Below are 16,958 nucleotides of genomic sequence, written 5' to 3' on the forward strand. Positions count from 1 at the left end.
TTTCAACTGATGCAGCTGCGGAGTATCTGGTCATGACTCATGAGTGAGTTCTTCTACACTTACTTGAGGAAGAACTTCCACACATCTCTGTCTGTAGTTTCCTTAATCAAATGAGCTCCTAAGATAGTTTCCTCATCCACCAAGTTCCTCAGATGTCTCGCTCCACTGTTGAATCCCACATACTGCTTCTTTGCCGCCAAATACACCACACCATAAGGTGGTCTCAGGCACTGTTTCCACACACAAAAAGACAAGAAAACCATCACTATAACAAGGAGACAACCACCTATACAAGAACTAGAGAGAGAATGATCAGAAACCATCACTATAACAAGGAGAGAACTATTACAGAACTAGAGAGAGAATGATCAGACACCATCAGTATAACAAGGATACAGCAACCACATATTCAAGAACTAGAGAGAAAAGGATCAAGAACCAACCTTCTTAATGAGAGAATATAGTTTCTTCAGAGAAGTAACCGAGTAAGGGATCTCAGTCATTAGTATAACATCATACCCACATTCTCCACCTTGCTCAGTCTCATTTGCTCGTTCCCACGCCCTGCTTCCAGAGAGCTTCCTTGATCTCCTCGAGGAGAAATCTGGCTGTCCTGTAATGCTCCCATCTTGGCTGCTACATCCGTCCATGAAGTCTTCCTCTGAGAAACTCAGGTTCATTCCCGGGTTAGCTGGTTCAAGGACATCGGTTCTTATGATGGATAAAACGGTCGGGAGCTCTTCCCATTCTCCAGCAAAGAAGCGGACAGATGCAGAGACGGCTTGTCTTGATGGTGTGAGAAGGACTTCTGGCTGACGGCTTTGCCTGTCCCGAGCTTGGTCAAGGTTTGCAAGAACGTTTGGGATGGTTGTGCATCTTAATGTTTCAGCATTGAGGTCTTGAAAGTGGACTGAGGAAGCACCCTTTAAAACAAGCAAAAGAGATTAGATTATGAGAAATGGGACAGTACCAGCCATCTTCTAATGTAGTTTTACTTACCTTCAAGCAGGCAAATATCCCAGGAACTCCATAGTTGCAACCTAGCTGCTCATGTCGTCATACAAAATAAATAAAAAGAGGTGTGTGGCGTTAGAATACAAGGAACTGGTGAAGTTTTTGCGGCTAAGACGGTCTTAGCCACCTAATGGAACTAAAAGGTTTTGTTGTTCATTGCAGGATATTGAAGTATTTAAGGAAACGTTTAGTGTGTCATTAGCATTGGTTGTTACCTCGAGGACCCTTTTGCCCCTGAAGCTAAGCTGTCCATCACGGATCTCGTTTTTAAGTACATCAACAAGAACAATAGCACTTTCCCAACTTTTCATAGAACCTAGACAATATAAGAAAAAAAAAAAAAATGATTCAGTTTAACATAATGAGAACGATCAGATGCAAGTGAATCTGAAGCGCATACCTTCATATTTTGGGGGAGCAGTTTCTGAGCTAGAGAGGCCGATCATATCAGCAACACTTACTTTTCCCTGCAAGAAATTGATGATTGTTTTCAATGCAAAGATTTTGGATTCACTCTATACGTTGCAGAGAAGTGTGACATGGTCTTTCTGAGTAATGAAGCAAACACACAAGTTCCACGGTCAAAGCAACAAAATAAAGCTTACGAACATGAATTAATAGTTTTATACTTTTTGATGATAATATTTAAATGGACTCTTCTTGACATACTAAGTTCTAACATATATCACACATAATAAAGCTTAGAACTAGCTGTTAACTGTCTTTATCAATAGTTACCTTGAAAATTTGTAAACCGAGCACATCTAGATTCTCCCCTGAATACCTGTGATGAGTTGCTGTCTACAAAAACAAATAAAGAGATTCAGAACTGCAAGGTATAAACAATTCTACTCCATACATAAAATGGAACATCTTATAATGGTAATGATGATAGAACAACAAAGAGCAAACAACCTTAGAAGGTATGATCTCAACAGCTGGTGATGGAAGCTGCAAATCCTTCTCAGATAGTGCAGACACACCACTACAATCCTGAGGCATCAAACCGGGCCAGCATTGCGCAAGCAAAGATGGTGCGCGCATACTTTATAGCCTTCTGAGCTCTCTCCAATGGTAGCAAAAATCTAAAATGATCAAAAAGATCTAACCTTTAGAGATGGAAATGCCACTCTGAACCTCTTTCAACTATAAAACCTTAAAACCCCAAAACCATAGACTGCAACTTTGAATATATATATGCGAAGAACAGACACAAGTCAAAAACTTTACAGATTCAATACTGCAAGATCTACGGTGACTCTTCAATTCCACATCCTTACTACTAAACTAACCAACAAGGATCATAATCGAAACAAGAAACCATCAATGTAAAAAAAACAATGGACATGACTTCTTATAGCCAGGATTTTCCAAATAAAGTAAGAATTTCGATTCAATTTCATTTCTAAGCGAATTACTTACTACATGATCTATGTGAGTTACTTACAAGAAACAAGGCGACCGGTGGAGGAGTTGTTGACAAGAAGAAAGATGAGATTCTTCTCTAACAAGGCGAAGATTTAAGGATCAATCAGAGACGAGGTTGAAATTTCAGAGAAAAGATCTCCCTCTTACACGTTTAAAGTAATAAAATAAAAATCTTTATTACAAATAAAAAAATCTAAGAAAGTAAAGAGGGAGTTTTGGCCAACTAATCATCGAAGCTTCTGTTCCCACCAAGCTGGTCCGCTTTTGTAATATCTGTCCTGACCACATTCTTTTGGTTGTTCATACAGTTCATGGTCTGGTTTGTGATATCTCTCTTTGATTAAAGGGCCATGAATATGGGTCATAAAAGGCCCTCATTTACATGGGCTAAATAAACTCTCGATTTACAAAGTTGAAAAAAGATTAACAGAAATGTTGAAAATACAAAATTTTCAATTTGGTTTATGTTTTGCTGACTTATTCATATACTTTATATATGTTTAATCTACTTTTATAGGTGTTCTAAAAAGCGGTCTAGGCGGCCGCCTAAGCGGCGCTTATGCGCTAGGCGTTTACAGGACCATGGCGATTACTCTTTAAACCGCCTAGATAATTATAATATTGTAATAATAAATAATATATAATTTATTATTCATAAATTATAATAATTAATATATTGTGATATATATTTTTATGAAAATAATTTTTATCATATATAAATAATAGTTTTATTATTATTAAGTATAAAACATTACATGTATTTAATATATTGCTATAATTTATAAACGCCTAGACCGCTTAACTAATAATCTAGGTGTTCGTTTAGTCGTTCTAGGCGCTAGGCGTTATATCGCCGTCCGCTTAGCGTCTACCGCTTTCTTGAACACTGACTTTTATAACTCAAGAATTCATCAGTCGACATGTAATTATCAGTGAATATCTCTGTTCACTGATAAGTAAGTATTAATTATTAAATCTTACTAAAAATCCTAAACAAAGTTATTAAATCTTACTAAAAATCTTAAACAAAGTAATACGCAAGACTGATATGTAATGCGAAGCTGGAATAGTACGATGTGTTAAGGAACCGTGTTTTAAAAAAAAATCCACGTTAGATTCCAGTCTTTTCAATGTCTTTATGATCTAGAGATTTCTTTTGTCTATAAATCTGTGTATGATGTATGTGTCTGTCTGTCTGATCAAAACGTTGCGCATAGAAAGGTCTAAGGCTCTAAGCATAGAAAACTCGACAAGACCATTAAATAGATGAATGTTGATTCACAAACATTAAGACTTGGTCATAGGAACTGTATTCCAATTATCTGATGTTCTGTTAAACTACAGTAACAGACATGTCTTTTGTTTTTTAGTGACAACATTAATTGATTTGAGGAAAACAAAGGGAGATGAAACAGATACATTTATTGTATTTTGGACATGGCAATACAAATTAGGGACATCAAAGGGCCACCAAGATGTATGATTTGATCTTGTATGATGTATCCTTTGTGTTGTGTTGTCTTATGTGTCCACTATGCAATGTAGGTTTGTGATTTGGTTATTCAATTCTGTTTTATTGACTACATATATACAGTTCACATCTCCTTGAAGAAATATAATGGTATATTTTAGTCAAAAAAAATATATAATGGTATATCATATATTCATTAATTCATATATACCAAGTCATGTTATATGTGGTAAAAGCTGGACCACTATCAATTTATTTCATCATGACAAACGTCATCATATATTAACATGACACGTTTGGCTCTATTTGATGCCGGCGCACCATATATATCAAAGTCATGTTAATTTGTCAATAAAACCAATTAAGCTCATTAAAAGCTGGACCACGATCATTTTCTTTCATATAATTAATATTTCTCCATTAGAAATTTCGAGAAGCAATCTTGTTTTAGCTTCTACAGTTTTTCTCTTCTCGATGATTTTATATTTTAGCTGTTCACAGCAAGGAGCTTTCAAAAAAGAAGAGAAACCACATGAAGATTGGTTAACAGTTAAATAGGATTCGTACCCTAATAGCCTTTCCACTAATTTGCGTCACTTCACTAACATTTGTCGATTAGGCTAAAGAAGATTAAAGAATCACATTTGCTAATTAATTAAAATTTTATTTAGCAAAAAAAAAAAGATTAAAGAACCACACTTTTAATTTGTTTGCCAATAGCTACAAAATAAGATTAGAAAACTAAAATGTTTTCGTGGAATCTAAAGTTACTTGTCGTATTTAATAATTGTTTTTCTGATGTGGCACATCTCGAGGGCAACGACTTTTATTAGAGCATCTCCAACCCCACTCTATTTTTTACTTTAAAATAGAGTTTAGAGTAAAAAATGCTCCAATGGTACTTTATTCTTCACTCTATAATAGAGTGAAAAATAGGTTTACTCCAAATATAGAGTAAGTTGTTTTTTTTTTGTTCATCACTCTATTTTCTATTCTAAAATAGAGTACCATTGGAGCAAACTCCATCTCTATTATAGAGTCACTCTATTTTAGTGTAGAAAATAGAGTGAACCCTTGGAGATGCTCTTAGCAGGCCGAAGGTGAATTGTTTTATGATTAGATTTGCAATAATTAAAATGATTTTATAGCTTAGTCTTTCACCTACATAGGTATCAGCTAAACTTGTACATAGTTGTATATCCTATAGGTGTTGAGTACAAATGTATTTCAATAGAATAATTGAAGCCAACGACTTCTTGTTGCCGGCCGCGAGAAGTTAGATATGAAATTGTATGCATATTTAATACTGTGACTAATGCATCTAATCTAACATATACACAGAGCATCATCAAGCAGTTTGATTCTGCATGTATGCGTATGGACCCAGTAATAACTCAATCTACATTCTATACCTGATTTTGCATGGACCCATACTATACATGTATATTTCATTTTGTTTCTTGATAAAAGGACATCCACATATGTTTCATTTACAATGAAAATAAATTGTGGTTTGATTCCTTCGTGACTCAGCCCAATTGCTCAAGACATTCGACATTATCTTTTAGTTATTTAATTTATTTCGTGGTAATTATTGCGTGAGATTCATTATTCGTTGCGTATTATATGTGTGTGTAAGGTGAGAAGCGCCTTACATTTTAATCAGAAAATGGGATAAATATGTATCATGTACAATCTTGTGTTTAATCATTTATGTTATTTCAGTTATACATGCTAAAAAGATGACTAAATTTCGAATGATGTGTATGCATGGTGGTATGTAGTTTAAACACGCAAGTTATATCTAGCTTCAAACTACAATTTGATTGATTAAGTATGATATTAGAACACGAAAAACACATTATGTCCGATTCGTTTTTGTCCCTTTTTAGACATATATCAGATTCTGTCAATGTTTATTCAGTGTTTACGTAATGATATGAGAAACAAATACTTATCTGGTGATTTTTAAAGCGCTATCGAATTTTTATTTTTGGGTTGAAAATCAAAACATAGATTTTTTTTTTTTTGGTTTAAGAATCAAAACATAGTTCTAAACTAATGCAGTAAACCATAGCAATTAATTACTAGCAAATATAAAGACCAAATTACATTCTTACATCACATATTTATAAAGCTTAATTAATCAAGTACTATTGGTAGTCTACTGGTGGTAAGATTGTGAGACATAGTAGTTTCGTTTGTGCTGGATTCGATTTGTTAAAAACAAAATTGTCGTTATTTAATCAGTCGGGACTTGAGATTTGGCATATGTAGTACGTTTTTACATGATATTTTCGTGACAGATGATATGGTTAATTCTTCGTAATATTATTCAGAAGATATTTCTAATTTGGAGTAAACGGTGTAATATGATAATATCAAATCCACTATGTATCACTGATTACGTTTCCGTTTCCGTTTCCTAACAGAATCAGCCTATAAAACATATATAGAAGATGCTCAATCAGTGGGAATAATTGGCCAAAAGGTGCTCTTTGAGAAGAAATATTCGGTGATCTAGATTCTATGCTCGCACATGGTGGACCCAATTTTCCTGGCCCATTTTGGACTTACACGTTCATGGCAATCATCATCAGCATTATAAAAATAATCACATGACATAACATAACATACATTTTACTAGTAACCACAACATGATTAAAGAAAGAGACAAGAAATAGGTGCCGCCCGCTGAGAGCTTTATAAGCACCTCTTCACCTTCTTTCTCTCTTCACTTTCTCCTCTCTTTTCTTCTTTAACATTTCTCACTTTTCTCTCTGCAAAGAAAAGCAGAAACCAAGAATGTGCGACTCAGACTTTCTCTCTCGATGTTCCTCTTACGAGGCAGACTTTGATTCTGACTCCGACATCTCCACCTCAAGCTCCTGCTCCACGTACAGTGAATCTGAGGAAGAGATCAACAATGACTTCGGTTATGAGCTATCAACAAAGAAGTTGGAGAAGAAGGATAAGAAGAAGAGCAATGTGTTGCTTGAAGGGTACGTTGAAGATTCGCTGGTGAATGATGACTTGAAGAGGACCAAGAGTTTAACGGACGATGATCTCGAGGAGCTAAAAGGTTGTGTAGATCTTGGTTTCGGGTTCAACTACGAGGAGATTCCTGAGCTTTGTAATACTCTACCAGCTCTTGAGCTTTGTTACTCGATGAGTCAGAAGTTTATGGACCAAGATCATCCTCACCATATTTCTTCGCCTGTGAAGAAGTCTAAGACGATGGTTGAGTCACACGTTAGTCCAATAGCTAGCTGGAAGATCTCTAGTCCTGGTAAGCTCCAGCTTTCACAGTCTTTTATATATTTTTTCTTCTTATTTTTCATATTTTCTGATCATATGAAATGTGTGAGAACAGGGGACAATCCTGATGATGTCAAAGCAAGGTTGAAGTTCTGGGCACAAGCAGTCGCATGCACTGTGAGACTATGCACTTGAGGATAAGAAGATGGACAACAAACATAACTCTCATGAGCTGCTCAGATATGTACAAAAAGATTTTGGTAATGAAATTTGTTGTAATGCATTCTTGTAAAAGAGAACATAAATAAAGTTCTATTCTTTTGATGAAGAACATTCATTGACACAAAACAAGCATACATCTAAAGAGAATCAGTATATAAAAGTAACTCTCCAGTCTCAAACGCGGACATGCTCCATGCTTCTGATCTCCTGTCCTGCACCAAACCGGTCCACATTATAAGTCTAGAGAAAGAAAGAAACTATTGCTGTGTTCTTGTCCTTGACTAAAAACGTACAACTTTCACAAGATTATGATGCTTTCTATGTTTCTACACAAGAGTTTGTACTTATTACAACCTAACTGTTCCTAAGAGTTTGGCAAAAGTTTCATTCCAAGTTTCTAACTAACAGATATATATTGCCACATTCAACCCTATGAAAAATTAGTTTCTTGTCCTAACTCCAGAGTGGGAAAGTGAGATTATCTAGCAAAACAAATCACCTTGAATTTTTTATGTTCACGTAGATGCCAATAGCTTCTCTATGTCCTTCTGTGAAAAGAAGTAGGACAAAACTAAAAGGTCAGACAGATCCTAAAGAAAAACGAACATCAATGTGCGCGGGTGTGAAATGTCTACTAACCTCAATCTCAAGAGGTGATGTTGTAGGAGCAAATCGATCCACAACATTTCCTTGTTTGTCTACCAGAAATTTTGCGAAGTTCCACTTGATAGAATCCCCAAACAATCCACCTTTCTGTTCTTTCAAGAACTTGTATAGAGGTGAAGCATTCTCACCATTCACTTCAATCTTAACATCAGAGAGAAAAAAAAAGCAAGTATCAAAACTACGCAAGTAACATGAGTGTGTGATAGAAACAGAGAAACCAGTTCAAGAGAACCAACCTTGTCAAAGATGGGAAACTCTCCTTTGAAGGTTGTGCAAATGTTATCCTTAATCTCCTTGTTGCTACCTGGCTCTTGACTTCCAAATTGGTTGCAGGGAAACGCTAAGATCTCAAGCCCTGCCGTGTGACACGATGCTTCTCTTAATACATGTTCCATTAGTTACAAGCCAAAGAAAACCAGAGAGCGTACCCTTAGTTTTGTACTTGGCATACAAAATGTTCAACTCTTTGTAGTTTCCCTGTGTTAGACCACTGCACAAAGAAAAAGATTATAAGGAAAACACACAAAAGCTTATATTGGTCACTGTATCATAATCACTGAACACTGTAGAGTTAGCATCACTGATTGGTTCTTAGAGGCTACAGCTGGTGTGAATAGCTTACCACTTAGAGGCTACATTGACAATAAGAAGCACCTTTCCTGTGAACTTGCTTAAACTCACATCATTCCCATCAATGTCCTGCAATTTAGAGAATTTGATTCTGTGTTATGAATGAACTTATGCTATGAATAAATTTTGAGAGCTCGTTAACTATAAAGATTAACATAAACCAGATAGATTCTTGAAACATTCACTTTAAACACACACATAAAAATACCCATTCTTCTCATCTAACAGTAAACATAATAGTAATCAAGAACATTCGTCTAGTTCTACGAAGTTAACATCATATCCCATATGATCTCCCCTTAAAGGTCAAGTCTTTGTACTGAATTAGTAATGAACACAGCACAATTAGAAAAAAACGAAAGCAATGTCCGATCATAGAGTTGTTAATCATGTCCTAAAGGGCACCCATATAAACTGAATCAACTAGAACTTAACATGATCTCGGAATAACACAAGAAGGGAGATCAATTAGTTAATGAATTGTCTTAGTTTAAAGCTAATTATATATACCTTAACGGAGATGTGGTAGATGGAGCTGTATGATGATTGGTCGACAATAGCTGGAGAAGGCAGGTACCTGTACAGGTAGAACACAAAGGCTAGAGGCAATAAGAGAATCAGGACGCGACTTCTTGATCTAGGCATCGAGACAGATTCTCTATGAATGACGATGAGGACGAACAAACAAATGTGTTCAAGTTCTAACACAACACAACACAACACAACACAACAAGCTAGTTGACTTAGACAATAGAACAACTGTTGCCCAGATTTGAAAGTTAAAAACTTTAATGGGCTTTTACATGGGTTTTGATCACAATGCATTAGGACCTAGGCCTGGGCGTTCGGTTTTCGGTTCGGTTCCGGTTCGGTTTTTTCGGTTTTCGGTTTTTCGGTTCTAGAAATATAGGAACCGTTCGGTTATATATGAAATTCGGTTCGGATCCGGTTCGGTTCTTTTCGGTTTCGGTTCGGTTCGGATAATAATTATAAGAACCGACTAATACTTTATAAATTTTTGGTTCTAATTCGGTTACAGATTAGTTCCAGTTTTTCTGTTAATTTTGGATGATTCATGGTTAAAAACAGACTTCTGAGAAGTTTTCAAATATAAATCAGGTAATTCATATAAATTTTAATATTTTCGATAAAAATATTCGGAAAATTTAATTTTTAGGATAAGTTGGATAACTTGAAATAACAAAAAAAATATTTTCTATATATTTTGGGATAAATTGGTGTATAATGTTTAGAATATTTGGTATTTTAGTACTAAATATAACTAATATTTTAGGTATATAAATTGTATTTCGGATGTTCGGGTACCCATTCGGTTCTCGGTTCGGTACCGGTTCGGTTTCGGTTTTTCGGTTATAGAAATATAGGAACCGTTCGGTTATTTTAAACTTTGGTTCGGTTTTGGATTCGGTTTTTTCGGTTCGGTTTCGGTTCGGTTTTCGGTTTTCGGTTTTTATGCCCAGGCCTATTAGGACCACTGCATTCACAACAAAAATGCAGATAATCCAATGCCACATTTCTAACACTTTAGTAGTTTCAATGTGTCAAGACCACTGCACATTCTCAGCACAACGAGAATATAAAAACACATTTTGTGACAAGTTTAATCTTGGTCATTATTAGCGTCGCTGAGACTGATACTGTAATGCTACATAGTAAAAAGGTGGCTACTTCAAAGAGTGTCCAGACATTAGTGAGAAGCAGAAGCAACTTTCTCGCAATTTTCTGATTCAGAATCATCTTCAGAGAAGCTTGGGGGTTTAGGAGTGAGTCCTAAAGTCTTGAACATGAGCTGGTCGGCGTCAAAGTCATTGTTTGGTGTTGTTAACAGCTTCTCTCCAGTGAAGATGGAGTTTGCACCAGCAAGGAAACACAAGGCTTGCTCTGGCATGGTGAAACGGACTCTGCCAGCAGATAGCCTCACCATTGCTTTTGGCATCACAATTCTTGCTGTTCCAATCATCCTGATCATCTCCCATATCTCAACCGGCTGCACAACACACACACACACACACACACAAGATTTTTCAAAGCTCTTTACCACATTGTAGCGTCTGTGACTTGCATTATGTGTTTCTACTACCTTCTGGTCTTCAAGAGGAGTGCCTTTCACTGCAAGCAGAGCATTGATAGGAACACTCTCTGGGTGAGAAGGAAGTGTTGCTAGTGTGTGTAATAAACCGACTCTGTCTTCCTCTGCCTCTCCAAGCCCTATGATTCCTCCTGTTTATGGGTTAAAAAGAAAAACACTTGAGAACATGTTTGTTCTTCTTAATCTATGTATTCTATCAAATCAGTGAAAAACTAAGGATTTTCGTTGTTTCATATCGAAGTTACCTGAACAGACATTGATTCCAGCTTCACGAACATGGTCAAGAGTCTCAAGTCGTTCGTCGTAACTTCTAGTAGTGATGACGTTTGGGTAATACTCTCTTGAAGTATCGAGATTGTGGTTATAAGCAGTGAGGCCGGCCTTCTTTAGCTCTAACGCTTGTTGCTTCTCAATCATTCCTAATGTGCAGCAAACCTCCATCCCCATGCCTCTGTTGTGAAGTGAGAGCCATAAATAATATAGTTATAAAACATATTCAACATCATGTTCATTCTTCTCACGGGAAAACGAAGTTCACTTTGAATGGATCTCAGTTCAGATATCTCAAACTGGTGTTTGACATGCACACAAACATAGATATTGCCAACACTATGGAGTACCTTATTTCTTTGATGTAGTCAAGTATCTGGTTGAAATTGGTTTTCCGCCCTATGGTATCTCTCCACGCAGCACCCATGCAAAAACGAGTGCTACCAGCTTCTTTTGCCTAACAGGCACACAAACGTTGTTAGATTCACATCACAAGAGCTCGATACATTCTCAAAATGCTTCATTAAAACAAATCCCAAACTCATAGATTGTCAATTTTCATCATCATCCTTCCTCACGCTTAAACAATAAGAAACTCCCTCTTTTCATGTTTTTTTATCGACGCATATACACTGTGCTAAAGAATCAACAAGGAAACAGCTAAACCTTCTTTGCAGCTTCAATGACGGCGTCCTTGGACATGAGTCTTTGGGCCTTGACTCCAGTGCTATATCTGGAGGACTGAGGACAATACGAACAGTCTTCACTGCACCCACCAGTCTTTATGGAGAGGAGAGTACATTGCTGCACTTCCCTGAAGTTTTGAACATGTCTATGAACCTGAGCCTGAAACCCCCCCCCCCAAAAGAGACCACACAGTTTAATCAGTCATCACCAAGTAACACAGATACATTTTAAATGAGATTCAAAAACTAAAGATCGATTGTTTCCTACGGTTATACTCTCTACTTTTACAGAAACCCCAACTCCACATTCATGAAACAGAGCAGAGGTACAACAACAAAGAGAGAGAAAGGAGGGAAGTTTACGCCATGGAAGAGGAGGTCAAGAAGAGGAGAATCATAAACAGCCTTGATTTCATCTCTACTCCAGTCATTCCTCGGACCTTCCCGAATCGTCCTTTCTGCTTCAGCTGAAGCTGCTGATGATGATGAAGACGAGTAAGAAGCAGACTGGCGAACCGAGAGAGAAGCTCTCAGTTGAGATCGGAATACAAATCGAGCAAGCATCATTTTATCTCGATCTACTGATCTGCGCTAATCTTCCACTTCAGTCATCCATTATGAGTGAGTGAAGTTGCTCACCGTTGGAGTTTCCGCCTTCGTTGACACAAATGGGCCTCTTATTGGGCCATAAACAGTGATCTACTAAACGAAAGCCTTTTCTCCTTAACGTTTTATTTTCAAAACGACTGCGTTTTAACACCATCGTTTACCGTTAACGACGAAAGCGTTTACCAATAACTAGATGTTCCTCTTTCAAAGTTTTTAATCGCTTTGTTTCTGAATCTACAAAGCTCATTGATTTGTATGTTGTTTCTGAATCTACAAAGCTCATTTGGTCTGTAAAGCTGTTTGAAATCCATGTATGGTTTTATAGGTTGCTCATCACTCGTTCATTGATGGTAGAGAGATTATTGTTGATTATAATAGGCAGCAACTGATGCCTGGATGGATACCAAGAAGATTAGGTTTCCCTATTCTTATGCTCTTTTGTCTAAACGATAGATTTTCTATAAGAGTTAGATCTTCATCTCTTTAGCTTAATCCTTGGAAACAGGAGGTGGACTTGGTGGTAGGAAAGAATCTGGACAACTCCCTTGTACGGTTTTACTTTTAGTCAGTGTTTTGAAAACCGGATCGGACCGGCAGGTCGAACCGGTCCGACCGTGACTCTCTAAAGAAGCCGAGTCCGGTTCACTTTAAAACCCGGATTTGATAAAAACCAGTAAAATCGGCTGAAACCCGGTAAAACCGGTGACCCGGTTTAATTTTAAAACCCGGTTCTTAAAAATTAACATATAATTAAGTGTTTAAAATTATTACTAGCTAAAATTTAATATTTTATAATTAGTGTTCAACTATCACTATTTAATTGATTTTTCATTTTTCTAAGAAAAAATGTGAAAATATATGTTTGACTCTTATATACTATTTTTATTTTACTATATTCTTAAAATTTGAAATGTTAGTTGTAAAAATAAATAAATATGATTGTTTTAGCTGTAAATCAGTTGTTGTTTTTTTAATTTTTAGTTTACATAGTAAACAGATTTATGTTTGTTGTTTATTTTGAGTTAATAAAAAAGAATAGAGAAAGTATTATATGTAGAAGTAAAGTTTATATAGTTTAAATATATAATTATATATATTTTTATATAAATAAAAAACCCGGTTCGACCAGTTGAACCGGTCTAACCAGTCAACCAGTAGTTTCACCGAGTCGGTGTCCGGTCCGGTTTTCAAAACATTGCTTTTAGTCTGTTATATTACCAGCAGAAGATAGGTGTCATGAACCTTCTGACTATTAGATTCTTTCAAAATCTCATATATAACTGTGCATTCTGTTTTGTTATAGGCGGCCAATCCCTCATGAAGATTTGAAGAAGCTTGGGAAGATACATGTCACGTACGCAGGTCTTCACCACTACTCTTTGTTTTCTTCTGATGCTATTTCTCTTCGGTCTTATTATTCGTGTTTCTTGTGCCAAAAGTGGCATATATTGATGTGTTGTTCATTGTGTCTAGATAACTAAAGTCTTTAGCACATGATAAACTTGCTTGTTGGATGTAGATCCCATCACCACCTACAAGCAAAAGGAAGTGTGTCCGATAAAGAGCAAGGATATTATCGGGAAGAAGAGTTTAAAGAGCAGAGGAGCCATGTCAAGAGAGAAGGGTCTTATCACAGTCACATGGGGGGCTCACAGAAGACTCAGCAAAGACAGAGAGGAGCGTTCCAGAGTAGAGTCTCGGTCTAGGTCACGATGGATAGAAGATAGATATGGTGATAAGGAAGATGTTTCTGGCAGCAAAAGATCAAACCATGGAGAGGAACGTCCTCGTAAACCACAGGCGTTCCCATCATCATTAGGAGGTCTTCTACACGGAATCATCATTCTTTTGACTGAATATCTGTTGAGGTTCTGTGAGATATATACATATATATCATCTAGTTTTCAAACCGCATGATAGTTTATAGATTTTGACAATGTAGTAACTTGTTGTTTGTGAGGCTAGTTGTTGTATAAATAAACCATCAAAACACAAGAGACCGATCACTTTTTGGGACATTATGAAGTTGTCAGTCTTCTCTCATACGAGAAACAGAATTGTTGGTAGTTTTTTCTTTTCTTTTCTTTTCACTGAACCTGTCTTCGAAATCTCATAAAGGAAGAAATCAGACTTTTTTCTCAAGCAGAAAACGATGCTAAGCAATACTCAGAAGCTCGAGTTTCAATGTTAACCAAAACAAAATGTTGGACATGGGTTTTACCCCCAACAAAGCCTATAAGATAATGGGCTCAGCCCATTAAAAGGGAGGTCAATAGGAAACCCTAGACCTTATCCTTCTATAAATAAGGATGCACCTCCTCTCTAGAAATGATCTTCTTTTGACCTCTCAACCATTTCATCTCTACATCTAGAAAGAAACATCACATTACATGATTTATTCTAAGCACTTGTAACCCTTTGTTGTAGAACTACGATTGGCTTGATCCCCTTTTGGGGTACGTAGGCATCTTTCACCGGGTTCAGCCACAATCATTTAACCCATTTTTATGATGATTTCTCATAAACCTCCATACAAATTCATTGTCTGATTCCAACAAACACTTCCAGCAAATCGACCGTTTTTGGATCAAACACAAAACAACCGGAATAAAAGAGTTAGTGAGCTCTTAGGCTGAGTAGAGACAGTCTTCGAAACAAAATCATTTGTTTTCCTTTTTCCTGGTCAGAACTTTGCTTTCATTAGGTTTACAAAAAAAAAAAAACTTTGCTTTCATTTACTTAAATGGAAGAAGAAACAGAGTGTTCGATAGAGACACAGCTCTTTGTGCAATTAAGTTAAACCAACGGATTGACAAGACGTTGAATACAGTGAACAATTGTGAAAATGATAAAGTTCACAATTTTTCACTGTATTTGTAAATGGAGATTCATTGTAAGCAATTTGTAGACGACTTTCTAACAACTAGACAGAACAAGAATAGAAAAACCCGATTCAACTACCAATAAGTTCCGTTACCAGGATTTGGACAGATTCCTTGATGAAGAATCAGAGAGATATAAACCAATCTGAGAAACGGATTGCTTGTGGAAGAAGCAATTAGAGGTTTTGCTGACCGAACTGTCCCAACTCATTGACCGTGGTGTGGCTTCGAAGGTCTTTGCCTGCTTCGTATCAAATAGTTTCTTTTCAGCCAAGTTATATATAGAGTTGATTATCATATAGGACACATTTTGAGTTTCTATTACATAAAAAGACACATTCTACTTGGAAGGCACTTTGTGGTGGGTCCAAAGAAAATGTTGACAGATATACCCTTATTGAGACGAAAGACAAGTTGACTGTAGTTCCGATATCACGTAAACTTTTTGTTTTTCTTTGTTTCAAAATAATTTTTCTTTTTTAACATCGCTTCGAAGTAGTTAAAATTATTGTTTTATTCTTTGACAAAAATCTGGGTTGTATTGTGGATGTGGAAGCCAACATGACCATGAATAAAAAAGAGATCTCTTAAATTTGTGGATAGAGAATGAAAGCTTTGCTGTGGTGGACAAACAACATAGATAAAAAACAGTGACACTAAAAGGTTTGGATACAAATGTTAATGTGTCCACAATCAATGATGAACAAATTAATAAATTCAAACCAAAACAGTCACGTACATGTCTATTGAGAAAAAACAAAGGTTAGGTGATGAAAAACAAAGCTAAACAGACCAAAAATTTAATATTTCAGACATGTCAGAATGAGAAAAAAAACAATGTTTAACTTCAAACATGTCCAGCGACCATGAGTCTCATTAACCAAGGTAGTGTTACCCTCCTGAAACCATGAGAAACCCACAACACTTTGAATCTATCTTAAGACAAAGAACACAACATCATTGTTACTTTACATAAAAGGTAAAAGGTTACCTGAACTGGACTGCAGTTCCCTAGAAAATGTATTTTTTAGAAGTGAAAGATGGTCGTTAATCCAACGGTTGATGTTTAATTAAAGATGGGTAGTACATGACGGCATAGACGTTAGAGTTGTGGATGGATGAGATGTGGATGTGAATCACGAGAGAGTTGTGGATGGGTGAGATGTGGACGGGCGAGTTGTTGACGGGTGGGTTGTGGAGGGGAGAGTTATGGATGGGAGAGATGTGGACGGACGAGTTGTGGATGGGTGAACATACCATATTGAAGCCCTTCATCAACAGCTCTCAACTTGTCAGGATTCACATGAGTTTTGTATCTGTCTCTTCTAAATTCTTAGATGTTGACGCCAATACTGAACTCTCAGATTCCGGTATATCCCATCTGCAAACAAAACCGAATCAAGATCAAATCTTTCTAGATACTACCAAATCCTAAGTTGGATAAAGTTCGAACCTTCTGCGGCCAAAAGTTATATGAGGAAGAGAAAACCTCTGAGGGGAAATAGAAACAAAGACCCATATAAAAAAAACTTGAAACTTTCTTCTGAATGAGCTTACACTAGTAATGAATCTGAATCGCAGCATTGAGAGGCTCTACAACCAAGGCGGTGACAGGGGCGACTCTGTTTCGTTTCGTCGCACACTGTCATTCTCGTCTCTACCCTTTGATTACAACATCTCTTGAAGTCATCTATGGACAAGACAACATAAGA

General features: G+C 36.6%; 4 protein-coding genes across 5 annotated transcripts; 1 reads left to right on the top strand and 3 right to left on the bottom strand.

Annotated features, from left to right (window-relative positions):
- Window positions 1-6: 6 nt before the first annotated feature.
- On the bottom strand, window positions 7-2,722 carry LOC130505338 (uncharacterized). Its single transcript, XM_056999933.1, has 8 exons — window positions 2,462-2,722; window positions 1,930-2,099; window positions 1,753-1,815; window positions 1,415-1,481; window positions 1,230-1,330; window positions 1,000-1,044; window positions 444-923; window positions 7-230 (listed from the first exon to the last, which is right to left on the bottom strand). Exons 2-8 carry the CDS (start codon window positions 2,056-2,058, stop codon window positions 60-62), a joined length of 1,056 nt encoding a protein of 351 aa, XP_056855913.1. The 5' UTR covers window positions 2,059-2,099; window positions 2,462-2,722; the 3' UTR covers window positions 7-59.
- A 3,866-nt stretch (window positions 2,723-6,588) lies between these two features.
- On the top strand, window positions 6,589-7,504 carry LOC108848072 (uncharacterized). The gene is made up of 2 exons (XM_018621480.2): window positions 6,589-7,202; window positions 7,287-7,504. Exons 1-2 carry the CDS (start codon window positions 6,719-6,721, stop codon window positions 7,364-7,366), a joined length of 564 nt encoding a protein of 187 aa, XP_018476982.1. The 5' UTR covers window positions 6,589-6,718; the 3' UTR covers window positions 7,367-7,504.
- Window positions 7,413-9,438, bottom strand: LOC108848071 (probable glutathione peroxidase 3, mitochondrial). 2 transcript variants are annotated; one of them, XM_018621479.2, is made up of 7 exons: window positions 9,200-9,438; window positions 8,682-8,758; window positions 8,488-8,549; window positions 8,296-8,414; window positions 8,033-8,200; window positions 7,893-7,941; window positions 7,413-7,600 (listed from the first exon to the last, which is right to left on the bottom strand). In XM_018621479.2, exons 1-6 carry the CDS (start codon window positions 9,332-9,334, stop codon window positions 7,909-7,911), a joined length of 594 nt encoding a protein of 197 aa, XP_018476981.1. In that variant the 5' UTR covers window positions 9,335-9,438; the 3' UTR covers window positions 7,413-7,600; window positions 7,893-7,908. The 2 variants fall into 2 exon arrangements, with proteins under 2 accessions (XP_018476981.1, XP_018476980.1); XM_018621478.2 differs by having other exon boundaries at window positions 7,413-7,605; window positions 9,200-9,436.
- A 20-nt stretch (window positions 9,439-9,458) lies between these two features.
- On the bottom strand, window positions 9,459-12,387 carry LOC108846608 (biotin synthase, mitochondrial). The gene is made up of 7 exons (XM_018619824.2): window positions 12,119-12,387; window positions 11,736-11,915; window positions 11,420-11,526; window positions 11,045-11,250; window positions 10,791-10,930; window positions 10,183-10,697; window positions 9,459-9,520 (listed from the first exon to the last, which is right to left on the bottom strand). The coding sequence occupies exons 1-6, from the start codon at window positions 12,320-12,322 to the stop codon at window positions 10,398-10,400; spliced, it is 1,137 nt and encodes a 378-aa protein (XP_018475326.1). The 5' UTR covers window positions 12,323-12,387; the 3' UTR covers window positions 9,459-9,520; window positions 10,183-10,397.
- Between the last annotated feature and the right edge of the window lie 4,571 nt (window positions 12,388-16,958).

Source organism: Raphanus sativus, unplaced genomic scaffold, assembly GCF_000801105.2.
Source record: "Raphanus sativus cultivar WK10039 unplaced genomic scaffold, ASM80110v3 Scaffold2183, whole genome shotgun sequence".
In the NCBI taxonomy this organism is placed as follows: Eukaryota; Viridiplantae; Streptophyta; class Magnoliopsida; order Brassicales; family Brassicaceae; genus Raphanus; species Raphanus sativus.

Bases quoted from the DNA above. Each gene is read 5' to 3' on its own strand.
- LOC130505338 (XM_056999933.1), bottom strand. From the start codon at position 2,058: ATGCGCGCACCATCTTTGCTTGCGCAATGCTGGCCCGGTTTGATGCCT. The intron at 924-999 runs GTAAGTAAAACT...CTTGTTTTAAAG, and splicing joins GGATATTTGCCTGCTTGAAG to GGTGCTTCCTCAGTCCACTT. The intron at 231-443 runs GTTGGTTCTTGA...GTGTGGAAACAG, and splicing joins TATATTCTCTCATTAAGAAG to TGCCTGAGACCACCTTATGG.
- LOC108848072 (XM_018621480.2), top strand. From the start codon at position 6,719: ATGTGCGACTCAGACTTTCTCTCTCGATGTTCCTCTTACGAGGCAGAC. The intron at 7,203-7,286 runs GTAAGCTCCAGC...GTGTGAGAACAG, and splicing joins CTGGAAGATCTCTAGTCCTG to GGGACAATCCTGATGATGTC.
- LOC108848071 (XM_018621479.2), bottom strand. From the start codon at position 9,334: ATGCCTAGATCAAGAAGTCGCGTCCTGATTCTCTTATTGCCTCTAGCC. The intron at 8,550-8,681 runs GTAAGCTATTCA...TTCTTTGTGCAG, and splicing joins GTCAATGTAGCCTCTAAGTG to TGGTCTAACACAGGGAAACT. The intron at 8,201-8,295 runs GTTGGTTCTCTT...TCTGATGTTAAG, and splicing joins AGTTTCCCATCTTTGACAAG to ATTGAAGTGAATGGTGAGAA.
- LOC108846608 (XM_018619824.2), bottom strand. From the start codon at position 12,322: ATGATGCTTGCTCGATTTGTATTCCGATCTCAACTGAGAGCTTCTCTC. The intron at 10,931-11,044 runs GTAACTTCGATA...ACCCATAAACAG, and splicing joins TGGAATCAATGTCTGTTCAG to GAGGAATCATAGGGCTTGGA. The intron at 10,698-10,790 runs GTAGTAGAAACA...TGTGTTGTGCAG, and splicing joins CTCCTCTTGAAGACCAGAAG to CCGGTTGAGATATGGGAGAT.